The sequence below is a fragment of the Dermacentor albipictus genome, chromosome 1 (assembly GCF_038994185.2).
Source record: "Dermacentor albipictus isolate Rhodes 1998 colony chromosome 1, USDA_Dalb.pri_finalv2, whole genome shotgun sequence".
NCBI classification, from domain to species: domain Eukaryota; kingdom Metazoa; phylum Arthropoda; class Arachnida; order Ixodida; family Ixodidae; genus Dermacentor; species Dermacentor albipictus.
In genome coordinates, this window is record NC_091821.1 from 173009117 (window position 1) to 173029501 (window position 20385).

General features: G+C 43.2%; 1 protein-coding gene across 1 annotated transcript in view; it reads right to left on the minus strand.

The window, feature by feature from the left end:
* The window catches only part of LeuRS-m (Leucyl-tRNA synthetase, mitochondrial), a 66041-nt gene that overhangs the window by 24120 nt on the left and 21536 nt on the right, over positions 1 to 20385 (minus strand). Inside the window, exons 7-10 of the mRNA XM_070529487.1 lie at positions 17083 to 17226; positions 8422 to 8779; positions 6978 to 7087; positions 531 to 695 (exon numbers count right to left, since the gene is read on the minus strand). Of these exons, the coding sequence (XP_070385588.1) occupies positions 531 to 695; positions 6978 to 7087; positions 8422 to 8779; positions 17083 to 17226 (777 nt within the window). The remainder of the gene's footprint in view (positions 1 to 530; positions 696 to 6977; positions 7088 to 8421; positions 8780 to 17082; positions 17227 to 20385) is intronic.

Here is a 20385-nt window from a genome sequence, read left to right on the forward strand (position 1 = left end):
TAGAATAAACTTTAATGTCCAACGGAAAAAGGTGATCAGACAACTACGGTCGGAGGAAGCTATCCTCGGCCCATGGCCCGACACTGCAATTTCAGTGCGTGCAACAAAAGTATTGTTGAAGTTCCTGCAGGACACCAAGCTCGACGAGCGGCTCTAGCGAGGCAACTGTCTCATGTATACATAAGCACTCACCACTTCTCTTATCATCATCATCCATCCCAATACTTTCACTCCCCTTCCCTCTCCCCCAGTGCAGAGTAGCAGACTAGAGCGCACTAGCTCAGGTCGACCTCTCTGTCTTTCCAATCAATAAATTCTATTCATATGATTGGATGATCCTAGACTCGCTCTTGGATTTCACTTCACGCCTCTAAAAATGCTACACCTTTCTATTTCCACCTAATAGGCCCTTGAGCCAACCCCAAATAAAGAATTTTTATTATAACCTTTAGCTGACTGCTTCATGTAAGTGCAAAAGCACTTACGTGAAGCATCGAAGGGGAAGTGCCCGTTTAGTCTGAAGTGCTTACCCCACAAGCTGTGCAGTGTATGATGGGGATGGGTGTACCCCAGTAGCGTTGCCTCGAGATAAGCCAATCCTTGAGGTGACTACTGCAAGGGTAGCCGCCCCGGCCCTGTTGCTGTGCCTGCTGGCACACTTGCAACCGTGCAGCCTTCGCAGACAGACCTGTCAGCTGCCACAGAACAAAGACAGCGTAAAATGGCAAACAAAATGAGCTTTTAACAAAATCACAACTGCATGCCTGCACTCCTTCATAGACCCTCTTGTTTACGCAGTTGCAATGGTGCTACCTTTGAAAATAAAGAAACTTTCATTTGCAAGTCTTTGGATCTGGACATCGCTGAAAGAAAAAAAGTGTTAATTCTGTGCTGCAGTTACCTATGAGGATTGCACTTTTTTTTCTGCACAAATGTACATGATCATGCATCGTGCCTCAAGCTGATGCATGTGCCATTTCTTATGCATTGTAGGGTAGAAATGGTTTTACAAGACTGATGGCAGACTAGATGTCCTGTTTTGGCCGGGCCTGCTACACTGAGCAATAGCAGGCACAGCCAGAACTTTCCTCGGGTTTTTGTAAACAATGAAATAGCATATCACGAAAAGGCTGCTGCAATTGGCTGACTTACCCACCCATTTCAATAATGGGCTCTTATCAAACAGTGGACATGATTGTTGAGGAAATCTGCAATGTGTTGTAAGTTGCAAAATGTATCTGAACTGACGTCATGCCCATAGCTTGACAATGACCAAGAGAACAACCCAGCTGCCATGTCTATTACTCAATGTTCCTGTAACTGCCACTGAATTTTGTTTTTTAAGCCTTTTTGATCCACAAACCACTCTATCGTATTTTAGCAGTGGAGCAAGTCTCCATTAACACATCACTTTAATTCACACAGCCATGTTTGCAGTGGTGTAGGTCACTAGTGAGTCACAATGTATTTCCTCTGTGCACCTCTGATAACAAAGGTCCTTCTTTTCGTGTGGAAGCACTATCTTAGTGAAAGTCAGCACAGGTGGAAAATTCATGCTTCTGATTTCAAATGCAGTGGTGTTACTGCTCTAGAGCTGAAGAAAGAAGAAAAAGTGCATGACTCACTGGCGAGTCGCAACACACCTGTCGTGACACACAGGAATCGAAACTTCAAACATTGCTGCCACAGTGAGCATGTTAGATAGACAGATGCTGTTATTTTCATGAATATGATAACGGAGGACCTTTGATGCCCTTGGAACATGTTACAATTATAATGCAAGATAATGATGCATGATGTAGCTGTATTGAGGAATTAGCCTAATGTGGTGAGCAATCTGCTATGGCATGGCCGCACTAGCAGAAAAATGCATGCAGCAGAATGTGCACCATGAAAATTGGCAAATGGCAACATTTCCCACTGCAGAGTAAACTGGCCTACTCATATTTTTTTATTATTTTTTTATTTGTAAAATGCCTTACAAGGCACCTACATGGGGCATTGAGTAAGAAGGGCATAGAATCAAGTAAGCAAATAAAATCTCGTAACAATATGAAGGTAGAGAAAAAAACTAACACCAGCCAAGTGCACAGCCTAAAAATTAGAGAAACATATTAGCTACATAAAGCTGTGTATGAGTATGATAAAAAGGAACTCGATAAGTTTATAACAAACATATTACAGTGCAAGGAAAAAGTTGGAAAAATAAAACCAAACAGTGAGTATGATAGCAATGGTTAACAAGGGTTAGGCGAGTTGAATGAGTGCCTGAATTTTTCACGGTCAGTTTCCGAGGGAATATGTACCCTGGCATGCATATGTGCATGCCAGGTACACTCGTCAGCAAAAGTATACGGACCACAGTGACACAAAAAAAAAACAGAATTTCATTCGTAATTAACACACATAAACAGAAACTGACAAGCGCACTAGAAAATTCATAATGCCAAGTTTAGACTACAGTCTATGATGTCAAGTTGCATTCACAGACAGAGGAGAAAATCAGTTTTCTCGCGCGATCCCTGGTCCATAGACTTTTGCTCACGGGTGCACATGCAGACATGCATTGCTGCACACATGCCTCACCCATCACACCATATTAAACCATTTGAACAGAAATAAGATGCAATATACTGAGGTGCCAGATGTATATGCACCAGGGCAGCTACAGTTGTAAGTGAGGTCGTATCAATGTGCTCTGCTCTAGTGCAAGGAGTTCCCTAACTTGACAGCTCTAGGGAACCTCACCAGCCTTCACAGCATTGAGGAGCCTTCACGACCATGCATATTCCCATCCCAAAGCTTACATTTGCACGGCCTCTTAACAAAAGTTTACAATGAGTCAATCAAAGAGTGATAAAGGGTGTATTAAACACAAAATGAGGACAACATTGCACATACAACAGAATTTGCTTCTCTTTGCTACTTAGCGTTGACGCCAAGTTGCGCGCCATACAGTCAACCCTCAATTCAACAAAGCCATGCTTGTAGACGAACACTTAAAATTTTGTTAGACAAAGAATGGAGGTCTACATGCTTTAGCAGTGAAAGTGATTGCATAAGCTCCAAGTACAATTCTATTGGCCATGATGTTGCAAATGAATATTCTTAAATAGGAGTCGGCCAGAATTTCGAGTGTAATCATACACTGACAATATAACCAAACTCATGAGGCATGTGAGTTGGACTCCAACAGCCAGAGCAGCACCGCCGAGGTGCAAGAGTGAGGCTTGCAGTGTCTATGGTGTGGCATGTTGTCTTTAATCTCAAATGCATTTGCTTAAAAAATGCAATGTTATGGATTTCAAGGAGACAGTTTATGTTTCTTTCAGAATTACCTAGAAGAAAGATACCAGAGCGTATACTTCGACAGTGTCTCGTCTGACTTCCTGCCCATTACACACGGCTTTCCGCAGGGGGTCCAGCTTTGGGTCCGATACAATTTTCCTTGTACATCAACGACCTACCCCAAAGGCTTGATAAGGGTGAGGCAATAATGTATGCTGATGATACCATAGTTTTAATCTCAGGAACGGATATCAATCACTTAGAAAACACTGCTAATAGCAAACTAGAAAAACTAAGAAACTGGTTTATGGGCAACAAATTAACACTAAATACATCTAAAACAAAGTACATTATATTTTCGTCCAACACATTTAAAATACAACCAATAACTTTGAAGATTGCGATGACAATTGCAGAAGCTCAAGAATATAACTATCTCAGTCATGCATGCTTTACTTTATATCAGGCACGTCAGCATTTTCCTGCGTGTGCACTACAAATGATTTACTTCAGTATTTTGCATAGCCATTTAACCTATTGTATTGAGACATTGGGGCATACGTATTCATCTTACCTAGATCCAGTAATCAAACTGCAGAAAAGAGAGCTTCGAATTAGGTCCTTCTCTGGTTATATGGAACACACCAAACCGCTATTAAAGAAACTAACATTATGCCATTCCTCATCGTCAGGGACATCAAAATAGCATGCGCAGTTCATGCCATACTTTCGGACAATAACCCCCTTCCAAGTACCATTTTCATCACACCACACAGACACATGAGGACACAATTTAACAAAACTTTTAACGTACCACCTGTTAGCAACTTGTATGGCAGGCGCAGGTTAGCCTTCATTGGAACGAAAATATTGTATAATCTTCCGAAGAGGATAAAAGAGAGTCCAAGATTTTCATATATTCTTAACCCTTTGAGGGTCAATGATGTAAATATACGGCGCCAGGAACAAGCCCAATATGGTCGATGCCGTATAGTTACGGTGCCGTCTGCACGTTTAAAAAGTACACCTATTTCCTAACTTTTTCTTTTCTGGCATGTGCCGCCACTATGTGGGAATACAGGAAATTTTTTTCTCACGCCACCCTCTCTCGGTTTTCGTTGCATGGTTTGTTTTAGAGATAGTTTGCTCCGGTGCATCTACATACCACCGCTCGTGCATTGGCATGTGCGCGGGCGGGCGGCAGTTTGGATTTTGTTCCACAGGTGGTTTCGGCTTCTTGCGCTCACAAAACTGATGGCTATCTCGTTACTAATTGCTCAAAGGGCGACCGCCTGTTTCTCGCTCGTTTAGTGCTCACAGGGATGCACATAGGAAGGATGCCGCCATGCATATGTTTCCTTTTCTTTTCTTTCTTTCTTTTTTGGAGGTGCACGAAAACTAATTGCCTCTGGTTGGCGACAAGATGAAGATTAGCAGAAGTTTGTTACTCATTTTGCTTTTTTGACGGGCACACAACCACACAGTTTTCTTGAGTGCGCTCACAAACGCAGTTCGATTACGCTATGGACGTAACTATTAGTGTAAGAGCAGGAACATTGCAGAGTAGCGAAATATTCTCGTGGGCGCATTTTTTAAGCCTTGAACTATGTGTATAACAATGCATAAAATTTTTTATTCTTATCAGTTTATTTCCTTTTTTTTATTGTTGTTATTCATGAATAAACAGTACACATATACCAACACAAAATATTTTCTTTTTCACTTTACGGTCACCCTAGAAAAATTACGGTAATTTTTTTTCCGAAATAGGTCCCTCAGAAGAATTGGAATCTGCAATAAAAAAAATAGACCCTGGGCGGTCACATATGGCGAAAAAAATCGACCCTCGAAGGGTTAAGCAATTTATAATTCATGATCAATACGTTTCTGTATTGTAATAGTAATGGATGTTGCTATTGTTGGCTTTTATCTTGTGCTATAACAAATTTATTAATATATCATGTTAACAACAATGTTAGCGGAATTTCTACTTGCAAATCACATTACCTGTTAGCCTGAGTTGCAATGTTGTTTTGTATTTATTTGCATGGGCCCAGAACTAGCAGTATTGCTAAGGGCCCAGGTGATTTTCAGTAATGTTTATAATCATAAATAGAAATAAACTGAAACTGAAAAAAAGAAAAGGCATCTCTGGCAGCTTTTCATCATGTCGAAGATGTAGTTATTTTACATTTCTTTGCACAAAAATGCACAAATCATTTTAAATAGGCCATATCACATGGAAACAGAACCTGGACCAGGCAGCCCATAGAGCTGCCTCTTGTGACATTATCGGTGACGTTAAAGCAGGAACAGGAGCATCAGCGATGACATCTCTGGGAAAGTTCAACTACAATGAATTATAAATGCTCTTGTGTTGTCATGGCATTCCTTCGCATAAAAATTATTTAAAAATCTTTTATGAAGATCCTGCTGCTGCTGAAACCTTTACATCTGCAAATAAGTTGGCACAGACATTTACAACAATAATGGAGCAGGGTTTCCAGCACACAATGCTTATAGACAGCTCTTTGAGATGCCACCACCAGTGCTACTGCTCCCATGTTTTCGTCATGAGCAGCAAGCATAGGGTGCTCAGTAGAAATAATCCGTTCCAAGGACATGGATCATGTGTATGCCAATATGTCAAATTAATTTTGAAAAAAAAAAACTTGACTCTCAGTCATGCCATTTGGTGCACATGACCACAATGTCCAGGAAAATGTATGACACAGATTTCACTTAGAACCATACACCAAAAGAAAAACAATCAGTTGCCCTGTTTTAAGACTGAGAAAGCCATGATAATGCCTCACCATACACAGCATTGCTATTTAGCCAGTTGTGAAACTCGGCATGCTGCCTGTGAAACCCCTCGGTTCCGGCAAAATCAGTTTTGGAAACATTGCTGCATTTGATTGGGCCGCTGAACTTGATGTCTTATGTGCTATTGCTACAAATCCTTTTCATTACATCGACTTGCACTTTTCGCATTTGCCAAACCAACACCTCCTACCATTGAGAGGCTGGTTTTCCCACAAAGTTTAGTTGCCCCTGATGACTGAGCCGACTACACACGCAAACACGTGTGCGTACAAATGTGCAAGCATACATGCACATCACATATACGTGATACACACAATGCATAATACATTGTACATGTAATTTCATGTTGTATTCAGGCAAATATAGTGTTATTGGAGGGCTCCAAAAACATGAAACTAAAAACAATTGCGTTACTACCAGTAATTTGACACTTAATGACCAATATTTAAAATAAAGAGTTGCTAGACTTGTTAAGAAATAGTTAAATAAGGCATTTTTGATGAGTTAGCTTGGCACATCTTTCAAGGCCTCATAAGTAAGTCCTTGAAATAAGGAAAATTTTAACTGCCGATACTTCCACACACTGAATGCAGCTTGTGTTCCTGGCCTAAAAAAATAATAGCACAAAAGTTTGCTCATCTGCTGGATTTGGCGTACCCTACAAATGAATTTGGTAGCATCCTACGTAAGGCCTGTCAAACAGTAGTCAACTTGAACATTTACTTGTGTCTACCAGTGAGCCATACTGTATCTCTGCACCAGTTTTGTCAAGTTTCACTTGCAACACTTCATACACTTGTTCTTCCCTTTAAAAGAGTTTGACATGTTGCTGTACTCTGTGGTTACAATTTTATAATGCTTACCGTGCCCGAGTTGATCAGATGTGTTGGGTCATCATCATCAACAACCTTGATCACTTCAATATCATGTTGAATGGCAAATGTGAGGTCCTCTTTGCTCAGACTGGGAGTTCCTGAGAAAACATTTAATTTAGCACTTTACTTGAAACTTTTTATTTAAGCCTGTGACAACATGCCAAACTAAAGACCAGCTGCTTAGATAAATGTGGCAAAAAAAGAAAACCAAAACTGAGGGTAAAGCATTTTGTAGATGATATGCAAAGTGAAAAATTATAGAATGCTGTTTCTACAAAAATTTGTATTTGTATTCTCTTAGTGGCGCTGCACTTTTGTCATAGAATAATAAAAGCTAGCTAAAAACAACTCTTATGAGTAAACTTTTCTCAAGAGCTATGCTATGATATTTGGATAAATAATGACACAACTGGAAAAAAAAGCATCTGGTGCTACCTTATTAAGGAAAATATCCTGTGTACAGCTTTACACTTAAGAGCTTGCAATTTAAATTTTATAGAAGAAAAGGCAGTGATAAGACTAATTATTAACATTTATTAACATTAACATTTCCCTGTGCCTTTCAATAAGGCTACGAAAATCATGCTACATTCCACACAAAACATGGTAAAGGCCAACTGACATAATTCAAAACAAGCTTTTCTAACAGTAGACTTGGTGCACAAGTTTTGTCATTAAAGGAAAAGAAATACAGTTGACTTCCTTTAATGCGACCCTGACCAGTCAGTCACAATTAGTTCAATTGTATAAAATTAATCTCCCTTCGGCATTAGCTTAACAGAAAATTAGCAGAACACTTCTGCAGAGTCAGTATCCAGCTTCTGCTGCACATAGACATACATAGAGCCTAAATAGGCATATAGGGAAAATTTGACAAAATTCACAACCTTCCAGCTCTTTGCCAACCTGGTCAAACTGCCATTTACAGCATGCAAACGGTAATCGCGTGTCATAGATCACGAATCCCACCTAGTAGAAAACACTGACAAAATTTCCAAAGTGCTGTCAAGAAGCAGTAAAAGATGAATATCAGCAGGAAATAGCATCTTCTCAATGGCATTGGTGTCTGTGCCATCTAGATAAGTGCCTTTGTACTGCTGTTTTCCTTTCTTTTTCCCTTCTGTCTCTGAGCAAATAACATGCACAGTAGTAACAATTTTTGTCTTCTGTTAAGCACAAAGGTTCACACACAGCTAAGGTTACATATCAGTAGCGACCTTTACGGTCAGAGTTTTGAGGTATGCACAGTTAACCAGAAAATCTTTCACGATATCTGGATAATTCTGCGGCACCTAGGGAACGTGACTCTACGAAGTCACAAATTCTTTTCACTTGACTGATATTTCAAAATATGGAAGTTGGAGCTGGCGAGGATTTACTGTATGTTATATGCCTGCCAGATGGCTACAATAATAGACCATGCAACACTCACCCAAATGGCAATTAGTAGCCCGAGGAAACTCAAAATTGTTGGACACCAGCACTGGAATTTTCTTTCCCGAGATGGGGTTGAGTGCATAATATTTGGCCTTTCCTGTAGCACTGCTAGAGCAATTTTCGATGGACAATGCCATGCTGTGGTCTGGTGAGAGGGCCACGAATGTCACTGCACCCAAGAACTCAGGCTCCTCAGTCCACACACGCAAAAGGTCTGAATGAGGGTTCCCACTGTTGTCGATGACACTCCATTCAAATGAAAATCCTGTGCAATCTCCAATCCAGCCACGCTGAAGGGGACCCACCTCATCCCAATTGTTACGTTCAGAGTCACGAAGACCCAGGAGAAGGTCCTGAAAGCAGGAAGGTATTAGAAGATAAAGGCTTTGAAATTCATAAAAGGTACGTTAGCAGAATGCATTGTTGGGCAAGCTGGGCAAGTTGTCCCGTCTTCTTCCTTGTGATCGTCTACAAAGCGCATCCAATCTTTCTAAATATAAAAGGCACAGCTGGCCAAATTTTTAGCTGGCTCGTGCAAGCACCGATTTTCTGTAGGCCGGCACCTTAGGACAGGAATCTAACAGATGACCCTCCTATCTGATTAAGCTTTGGGAGGATGAGCCTAACTTTGACTATTTCGCAATCCCACTCGATCGTAATGTGCTGGAAAGCAGAAAAAGCGGCATGCACATGAGCTAGCTAAAGGTCTGACCAGCTGCACACAAACAAAAGTACTCCGAGCCGCCCTGCCATACCCCACACCATTTAAGTACTGCATGCGCACATAGAGGTTGTTTGAAGTGCATGAAAAATTTGAATGGGTCATGCAAATGTGTATACCATTGCTTTACTTTTTTAACAATGCATTGAGCCAGTTATAGTTATGGAGTGCACACATGGAATGGAGAGATGCATCCTGAAGACAGACTCTCGATCAGCCATTTTCACTTTTCTGTGACATAACATGCAGCATAGATTCCTAGACCTTTCACTTCAGTTTCGTGACAGCCATGTGTGCTGGTCGTATAGTACTTGGAGTGGCAAGCCATTGCTGCTGTATACTTGCACACACACCCAGCAAGTGAAAAGATTGGTGGCGTTGCAAACTCAGCGAAGAAAACCTGTATGCGCTGCATACAGCACAGCTTTGACCTTCATGTGCTGAGGTTACAGCTGCAGCCTTATCCCCAGCAATTAATTACTAAGCAACTAATTGACAAGACAATGCACGAAATGGCTAATCCAGGGACAAAGAAAGGCTGTATTCAAAAGGAACGCAGAGCTAAAGATTACTAGAGAGCATCTGTGATTCCTTATGTGAACGGAACAGCTTGAAGAAAATAGACAAAAAGCTATCAGAATGAACTGTTTGAGCCAGAATAACAGTGCACAGGGATGACAGAACAGAAACAAGAACACTGCTGACTAGCACCGTTTTCTTTATGTTGTCTCTCTATAATGTTACGCTGGCCAAACCAGTCGATGTGCACCAACTAGTCCAGGAAAATGTCAAAAATGTGCATTAGGACATCTCCAGTGGCCAAGGAAGAGAAAAGGTGTGGCTTTAAACACTGCAATCGATAAGGTGACTGTGCACAAGGTGTGGTTATGTAGAACTGCGCTCTCATGTGGCAGCGTCTAGGTGGGTCAAACCAGTGCGATCTCAATGATTACCTGAAAAAGCATAAAAATCAAAGTATTAAAGGTATAGATGGCGAATTAGTTGATCGTTGCCATGTGTACCCCTGACTTCAATATTTTTTAAAAATGGTAACGTTATATTGTGACTTCATCCAGTATAATAGGGTCATTGTGGAGGCCAATGAAACTTAGCATGGTGACCTTGATCCGGTTAAGCGCACTGTCAATTACGTTGACAGAACAACACAGCATTTTCTCGAATGGCAACATGTGTGATCATGTTTGTGCATATGTGAGAGGGGGTATGCTATCTCGGTGCATCATCATGTGGTTTTGCAATTAGTGTGGTTCACAAAAGTTTCATTTACCATATTTTATCATATGTTTTTTATGCTCTTTGAGCTATTTCTGGTTTGTTTAGTAATAAAGGGCTACCTATATAACAGCCAGCTTGCTTTGCAATAAACAGTCACTGAAAGTTGCATTTGTGTTCGTCCATATTTGTTTCATCCTTTTCTTGTTTGTGCTACACACAGCTACAGATTTACACTAACTAGCATGCTCGCATTGCTTACTAAAGATTTTTCGCAATTCAGTTGTGGAGTTCAGATTGGTTGACACAATAAAATTCACCAAAAACTTCAAACTTTTCAGTCTGCTTTGATGCTGCCTGTTTTTAATTATGCTGAAGATGCAATATATGTTGTAAAAGAAAATGTTCAGCAAACATAATTTGGGCCTGAAAGGGAATCGCACACTCACATATGAGTCAACTCCTCCTTTTCTATTTCCAACAGTAAAAACAGGCCTGACTTTTTCTCTGATACATAAATACACTAGAACTTCATTTTAGACTCAAAGGTGACTGTAAAATTATTCGAATAAAATGGAGTTTAAACTAAAGACAGTCCCTATTATTATAGCGCTCTATAATGGGTACAGAACAGTTTGCAATACCGTATCTCTGAGCACTAATGCAGGCGTTACCATGCATTTTTGGAAGTGCTGTCTCGGAAATTAGACATCGCCTAGTGAATGCAGATGGAGCACCTACAGTAGGCATTACCAAGTCATGACTGACAGCTTACCACAATCCTTGAAAAGAAAAGTATACGATCCTTACATACTGGTACTTACAGACCAGTACTTACATATGCAGTAGAAACTTGGAGGTTAACAAAGAAGCTGAAGACCGCACAAAGAGTGATGGAACAAAAAATGTTAGGTGTGTAGCATTAAGAGACAGGAAGACAGCGGTGTGGATTAGAGAACAGACTGGGGTAGCCGATATTTCGGTTGAGATTAAGCGGAAGAAATGAAGTTGGGCAGGAAAGTATTGTGTACGGAAGATAACTGGTAGTCTACTAGAGTTACAGAATGGGTGCCAAGGGAAGGAAAGCACAGTCGAGGATGGCAGGGAACTAGATGGTGCAATGAAATTTATAACTTTACAGGCATGGTGTCAGCTGGTGCAAAACAGGGGTAGCTGGAGATCAGTGGGAGAGGCTTTCATCCTGCAGTGGACATGAAAGAGCCTGATGATGATGAGTGAATATGGCTAATTTGATTTGGGAACACAAAGAGAAGGTCAAGCACACTGGTGTGCACCTGTGGATTATGTATAGTAACCTATGGTCATAATGACAGCTGCCGGTGGCCACTGTGCTTGATTGCATAACACGGCAGTGCCCCAGGTCACCCATTTCAATACAAAATTCACTCTTATTACTTGCTCTCGGTCATGACAGCAGGAAATAAATGGTAAAATCACCCATCGCTTACTTCCATCTCATGCCAAGGATAAAGTATTAGTGACAGTTTGTCATCACTGAAATCAACCATTTGTTAGGCTTAAAGGGACACTAAAGGCAAGTAGCAAGTCGATGTGGACTGTTAAACTACCATTCCAGAAACCTCGCAGCACTTGTTTCATGTCAAGAAAATAATTAGTTTAAGAGAAAATTGTGTCTGAAGAAAAAACTGAAGAAGAAACTTAGAAATTTGGCAATGGAACTGCCGTGGGTACCGGAGGAAGAAAGGGCTGCTGACACAATTGATCGCCCATTCCTCAAAGCCACCGGGGGTCATAGCCCTACAAGAGCCCGGTACCCGACCAACACTACATGGCTACGAAGAATACCACACAAGTCAAGACGACAAGTGGAAGGTAGCCACACTAGTAGACAGAAACATCACAACCATACAACACAAACCCATAGACGACGTGGACATACTACGTGTACTTCTCGAAATAATATACAAAGGCAACCAGAAACGAAGCGCCTTCATCCTCAACATTTATTGCCCTCCCAGTCAAAGGCGGGCAAACATAGGAAAACTCTTTGGGGACACCCTCCGCCTCGCTAAAGACAGTCCCCTGGTAATCATAGGCGACTTCAACGCTCAGAACACGCTATGGGGGTACCAGAGGCAGGATTGGAAGGGTCTCCAGCTACAAACACTAATTGAACAGTGTCACCTCACACTCATCACAGACCCGAACATACCGACGAGAGAAGGGAACAGCGTAACACACGACACCACTCCCGACCTCGCCTTCATCACGCAAACCACGCGAGCCGAATGGCTAAACACACTCGAAAACCTAGGCAGTGATCACTACATACTAAACATAACACTACAGACTGGACGCCTACGCAGGCAGATCGGCACAGCTAAACTCACTGACTGCCGAAAAATCAGGGAAGCCCAAGAACAGGACACCAACACAATCATGAACCTGGAAGACTGGTGCGACAATCTCCGTCGACATAAACAACGCAACACAAAGGAAATCGCCAGAACGGAAGAGACCCCAGAGGTGGATCCCCACTTACTACACTTGTGGGATGCCAAAAGGGGCCTTACCCGCCGCTGGAAAAAACAGAAATATAACAGGAAACTGAAGACGCGCACAGCACAAGTAACAGCGGAAGCAGAAGAATATGCCATGCAACTCGCCTCAGCGAACTGGTATAGATTCTGTGACTCCTTCGGTGGCACACTGGACACGGCCAAGACGTGGCACATCCTCAAGGCCATCCTGGACCCCACCAAAACCAAAGGAGAAGGACACAGGGCTCTGGAACGGTTACTACACACCTACCCAGGCAGCCAACAAGACCTCATCGATGCCATCAAGACCAAGTGCTATGGAGATCCCACTCCCACACAACCATGTAGAACACCCTACACAGGACAACCCAACCCACTAATGGACGAACTTATCACCGAAAACGAATTGAGAGCAGTCATCGCAGCCACCACCCGTAACACAGCGGCGGGCATGGACCAAATCACAAATTCGATGATCAGGAACCTGAGCGACAAGTCTATCTCCGCGCTCACGGCCTTTCTCAACCAACACTGGGAACAAGGTACAGTACCGGTGATGTGGAAACACGCACGAATAATCATGATCCCTAAACCGGGCAAGAAATTGGCAATTGAAATCCTCAGACCCATATCGCTCACGTCCTGCCTCGGCAAGGTGTACGAAAAAATTATAAACACGAGACTACAGAGACACTTGGAAGATAACAAACACCTGCCGGACACCATGTTCGGTTTCCGCGCAGGCCTGTCCACACAAGATGTGCTACTTAAAATCAAGGAAGAAGTCCTCAGTAACGTTTCTCGCAGCGGCGAACATGTCATCCTAGCAATCGACATCAAAGGGGCTTTCAACAACGTCAGCCACCAAGGAATCCTAGAAGGGCTGGCCAACACCAACTGCGGCGAGCGAACGTACAAGTATGTTCACAGCTTCCTGAGCCACCGCACGGCGGAGCTGAAGATGGGAGAGATCCAGACTCCAGTGTACCACCCTCCCAACAAGGGCACACCACAAGGTGCTGTCATCTCTCTCACGCTGTTCAACGTCGCCATGATCGGTCTCGCTAGCAAACTGCAGGACGTAGCAGGTCTTCGACACGCAATCTACGCAGACGATATAACGCTCTGGACCACAACAGGGTCCCTCATTGAAAAAGAAGAACGGCTGCAAACTGCAGCAAAACTCATCCAAGATTACATCAGCCAACGGGGTCTACAATGCTCCCCCGAGAAATCTGAGCTCCTACGAGTCTGGCGAGGCCGGGGTAACCACACAGTCCCCACAGACCCAACAAGAAGACTCGAGGTACGCCTCAATGGGGGCCTCATACCAGAGAAGCCATTGCTGAGGGTGCTGGGCATGTGGCTGCAGTCCAACCAGCGGGCCGCACACACCCTTACACTCCTTAAAACCAGTGTCAAGGCGATATCACGCATTATCTCCCGCGTAACATCCAAGAACAGAGGCATGAAGGAAAGGGACACCCTCCGACTGGTCAGTAGCCTGGTGGTGAGCAGAATCACATACAGCCTGCCTTACTACCACCTCACACAGTCCGAGACAAAGCAGGCCGACACACTTTTGAGGATGGCTTTGAAGACCGCTCTCCGCCTGCCGATGAGTACATCGACTGAAAAATGATTGGCGCTAGGGTTGCACAACAACCTCAGCGAACTGACAGAAGCCCATTACGTCTCGCAACAACAGAGACTTGCGCGGACTCACATGGGCCGGCAGGTTCTACAAACCTTGGGGTTCCCAGCAATAACAACACGAACCCAAGAAACCTGCTTGATACCTCGTCACGTCCAGGACAGGTTTCACGTTGCCCCGATACCACGCAACATGGACCCTAACCTACACTCCGGCAGGAGGAGAGCAAGAACCCAGTACATGGAGAAAGCGTTCAGGTTCAGTACAATGGCCCGTTTTACGGACGCCGCCATGTATGGGACGAGCAACAAGGGCGCAGTTGCAGTGGCATGCGACCACCGAGGCCACGTTACCTCCGCGGCATCGACTCGCCCCTGCACGATTACGGAAGCCGAAGAGCTGGCCATCGCATTAGCCATCCGCGAGGGCCTACACGCAAACCAACCATTGACGATCCTCACGGATTCCCAGCAGGCCTGCCGCAACTTCCTACAGCGTAGAATTGGAAGACCTGCTGCACAAGTCCTAGCCGGAATACTCAAGGAAGACTCTGAGGACATCACCACCCAAACCATCATCTGGATACCGGGCCACACTGGCATCACGGGCAACCTGCAAGCCGACAGAGCAGCTCGAGGATTTGTACATAACCGAGCACTCATCATGCCGGCTGCAGAAGACCTGGACTCTGTCGACCTCGAGTATTCAGCCATCCTGAACTACCACAGAGGGCGTAGCTTGCGATATCCACCACCCCACCGAAACCTAAAGACAGAAGATGCCGCTGCCTGGCGTAGGCTCCAGACAGGCACTTACACGAACCTGCACATATTACATCGGATACACCCCACAGCCTACAGGGACGAATGCCCATGGTGTGGGGCCACACCAACCCTATACCACATTACATGGGAGTGCACACTACACAACATAGAACACCCAGAAATGAACACAACGAGGGAGCAATGGGAGGCACTGCTGTCCAGCTCGGCCCTCGACGACCAGCTCAAGCTGATTGAGAGAGCTGAGAAGATGGCAAGAGCTAGCGGAGCCCTAGACTAAGGGCCCCGACCATTAGCAGTTTTTCTGATTATTCTTTTAATAAAGTTTATCTATCTATCTATGTCTGAAGGGTCCGCATACCTTTAGCACAATTTAAATTGCCCGTCCCTAACGTTGCATACGCGATCACTGCCCTTTACTGCCATCAGTGAGCAAAATGGTGCCCAAAAGAGGGCGCTACGGTTTTCTGAGCAAAATGCAAATGCGCGGCCTTGGAGAAACGGAGCCAAGACAGAGTGTTGGCTTCGCCACTGCAGCTGCTCTTGGTCAAGTGGCGTGGACCCTTTGGAGTCCCTGTGACATCACATGGAGGTAGCATTCTCTTCTACTTGCAGTTTGTGTGAGTTTCATGAGCCAGGAAAACCAATGCAGCACTATGCAACAACGAAACTATTGAAATGCAAAAGCGCGGCTGATGCAGATTGGAGAAAACGAAACCTCTCGACCACCTGCATCGTTCCTAAGGGTCAGCGAGCTTTTTTTTCTAAAAGATAGAATAGAACTAGGCAAGTAGCATTTTCTTTCGTCTTATAAGTCAATACAATTATTTTTTATTATGAATGGTTGAGTACTAGTGGCAGAAATATAATGAGGAGTGCCTTCGTCACTGGTCTAGTACTTGAATGTCCAGGGGGTCTCAATTCATGTCCTGCATTTACCTTGATTTCTCTATTACTAAAGCCTTGTTCGCAATAGTATTGACGCCTTAAACGTTCTTGAGCACTAATCTATCACTTTAGCTTGGCTTAATATTTGCCTGTAGTGTTCCTTTAAGATGCCAGCGAGCCTTGAATGTGTTTCGATTTCTATTTATCCGATGGCGCCACAATACTTAGTGCTGGTTATATGTTGACAATGCGGAATGCTCTAAAAGCTAATCCTTAATTCACTTTACTGAAGCACAATAGGCAATGACAGCATGCTAAATCTATTGTGGCACAACACATTACTTTAGTAACAAATCACATATCATGGGCCTAATACATCCCCTATCAAGGTAACATATCACGTAGTGTACAAAGCTAAAATGCTAAATTTCCATGATGTGCAATGTTACAATGCCTAGCAACGCATCGAACTTTGACCTCTGGCTCAGGTCTGTAGGAAAGGCAGTCCGTGAGACATATAAATTTTGTTTGAGATAACCATTCCATAGTTTTTGGAGTCCAAATTTAAGGGAGCTTTTCATTATTAAAATACATGAAAATCTGCATGGTCAACTGTATAGTTTGAATTATCTGTAAATTCATATTAGGAGATTTTGAATTAATGGGATTTCACTGCATGCTACACTGTCCAAAGGCACAGCTTTCTCTTCAGAAGAAATTCAGAAATAATGCTAATAATCTTGCTGGGAAATGTGATTGGAACAAATGCATTGACTTCACAACAGCCAGCAGACTAAGACTGCTTGCAAGCAGGAAGCCTTACGCAATGAAACGAGTTAATAAGTAAATAACATACCTTGGAAAGATAGGTAGTGCGAATGAACCACTGCCGGAGGTTTTTCTTTTCCACTTTGGCACCCGAACGCCAGGAGCGGCCTTCAGCATCTACCTGCTCATCTGCCAGCACTGTCTGGTCCACAGGGTCCCAGTGGACAACCGCCTGCACCATTAAAGGGCCCTTCACCAGGTCTGGCCATCTTGAGCTGACAAGCGCAGAGCATACAATGCGCGCTAACAATCGTGTTTGCAAAGTATTACATTGCTACGTGCCACAGAAAGGTCTGAAATTTCAATCCGAACGCCATTTTCTCTTTCTTTCACGGCAACCGCACTCCAAGCCGGACAGCGACGTACTCGTGTCCCTGCGTGTACGTACTCATGTCCACAGTGTGACGTCAATCATTGAGACACGTGACGTTGAGAATTATTCAAGGCAACATCTGTTATTTGTGTGATCTGTTGCTTGAATTGACGAATTGAAGTTTAGAGAAATAATAAAACACACGAACGGAATGGCTGCGTGTTTTTTGTTTTCCTTTGCACCGAAGCAAGAGAGATGTACTTCCGCTTCGTCTGCTTGTTCCCACGGTTGTGCAGTCACATGCGTAGGTACCGAAACTATGCGCTTTTCTACCGTGTTCCAGCGCGTGATCATGCTCTGCGATCCGCTTGTTCTGCCTCAGTATTCATGTAGCACGGAATTATACCGCTAGTCATGTGTCCTTGTGCACAGCACGCAAAATCGTGTGCTGGGCAAAACGAGACAATCACAAGAGGTCACGCAAAACGCTGTCAGCGGAAGTGCGCAGCGCCGAAAAAAAGAAAAAAAAAGCGACAAGAAAAAAAAATGAAGGCGGGGCCCGTGACGTATGCAACGAGCGATCCTCGAGGTCTGGTATGGCAGAACGCAGGGAAGGAATTTCGCTTGCGGAGGCCAGATGGGGCGAGTGGAGAGAGTGTCTCACTTGGCAGTGGAGCCCACCTGCTGAAATCATGAGTTTGCAGCACTGAAATATTTCCTTCTCGACTATTAATGAGCCGATTTGAATTTTTTTTTCGGCAGAACGCTCCCTAGAGCACATGTAACAACATCCAGCATATAACCAAAATTTGCAATGGGGCCTGGTTCGGGGCCCCTAAAGTTCAGTTCAGTTTACTCTACATTTTCCCACAAAAAGCAATTATGAGTTAGGAAATGGACCAATCCTGTTCACTTGTCACACTTATGCATGGCATAATTTAATGTAAAGAAAGATGGACTTGGACACCATTGGCATCTTAAATTAAAATTAAATTATGGGGTTTTACGTGCCAAAATCACTTTCTGATTATGAGGCACGCCGTAGTGGGAGACTCCAGAAATTTTGACTAGCTGGGGTTCTTTAATGTGCACCTAAATCTAAGCACACGGGTGTTTCCGCATTTTTCCCCTATCAAAATGCGGCCGCCGCGGCCGGGATTCAATCCTGCGGCCTCGTGCTTAGCAGTTCAACACCGTAGCGACTAAGCAACCATGGTGGGTACCGTTGGCAACTTCAAGCAATTTACTGCGCAAAGCAGTTGATGGCGCAACACTGCCGTGATAACAATAGCTGTCATATGACAATGGCAGCAGGACAAGGACAGCTCCATGATGACAAACATAATGACAACAATGCAACAATGAAAATAATATGACAGCACAACCAGGTCATGCTGCCAAACAGCAATCATGTCTGCATTCTACTGCTGCCGTCCCACCATTGCACTCCAGCAACACCGACTAGTGCACTATTCTGCTCTCTGTGTTAAAGAACTGCATTAAATACAAAACATTCATACTAAATATAAATATATCCACATTATTAAGTTTCACGCTAACATGTGACTTGCTTTTGCTTGCATTAATGTAACAAAAAAATGTATGACACATTATAATTTGCAACACTGCTAGCACAGCTGGCCATTTCCAGTTACAATATTTGCAAATGTTGCAGAGCAATAGCATAACTTTTATTTTAAGCCCGCACTGAAGTAGTCACCTTATTATTGCACTTAACCCTTAAACTGCCACTCCCGAGATAACTTGGAGACTCACCCTCGCACACTGCCTGCTACCCCAGATTAGACTTTTTCACTTTAAGTGCATTCCCAGCCTCTATCAAAGTAACTCATGCACAAAATATTATAAACCCATTGTGCAATATGTGGAGAGGCCAGCTAAACAAATAGAACTTGTAGATTAAATTTCTGACAGTAGGTGCAGCACATGTCTTGGTGCTCTGTTGCTTCATCTCAGCAGAGCAGTAATAGTGAGTCAGCATTATGTATGTCTTCATTTTGACAAATGAAGAAATTTATAAACTGTTGATGAATTCTGACTCGGCTGAAAGCAGTGATCAGGAACCAGCATCTATGTTCACTGAACCAACATATGAAAGAAACCTGGCACAAGGTCAGCAGCAGCCATAGAAAGCCCCGGCAGTCATAGGGTCAAGTACCCCTACCCCAAATCCTACTCTAGAATGCTTACTTCAGAAATGTACATGAGCAGCCACAAAGTGCATGATATTGACAAATCACAAATTTACGGGAGCTATTAATATATTTTTTTATTATACAACACGTGCGATGGTAGTAGGCACATTGCCGATACTACTATTTAGAACTCCAGCTTACATTCTGCAGTTGAAATGTTTTTTCAACACTCTACAGTTAAAAGAACATTGATTTTGTCAAGCCATAAATTATTTTGTCAGGCTTCAGTGAATGTTAATCACCAAAACCCTAACTACAGAAAAAGCATGCCAGAAAATTTTTCGCAAATTTAAAGCATTATCTCACTTCACACTAGCACAAATAGAAAAGTAAACTACTACTGGGTTTAATACTTGTGTGATCAGAAAGTGCCTTCAAATGGCTGTTGGGGGAACTTTAATGGGAAGCATGCATTTGGTCAAATATGATGAAACAAATAATAAACTATGTAATGAAAGAGGATCACAAGTAAGAGGAATGCAAGAGGGGAACATGAGGAAGGAGAAGTAAAGGTGAGCTCTAAGGGTAATGAAGAGACAATGCAGGACAACCATCGGTCCCTTTCAGTTGATTTGCTCTGCTCATGCACAGCACTGCTCATGCTTGTGTGCCTCTTTCATTACAAATATAATGTTTAACTTAATGAACGATATGTAATTTAAGATATGTGGAAGCTTATGCTGATAAGAGTTAGTATTTAAAATTCCACATGTAAGTTGTTGCATAGTGCAACACCTGTAACAAAATGGCATTGTGACTTCAGTAGAATTTGTCAAGACACCGCATTTTCTGTGATAGTATG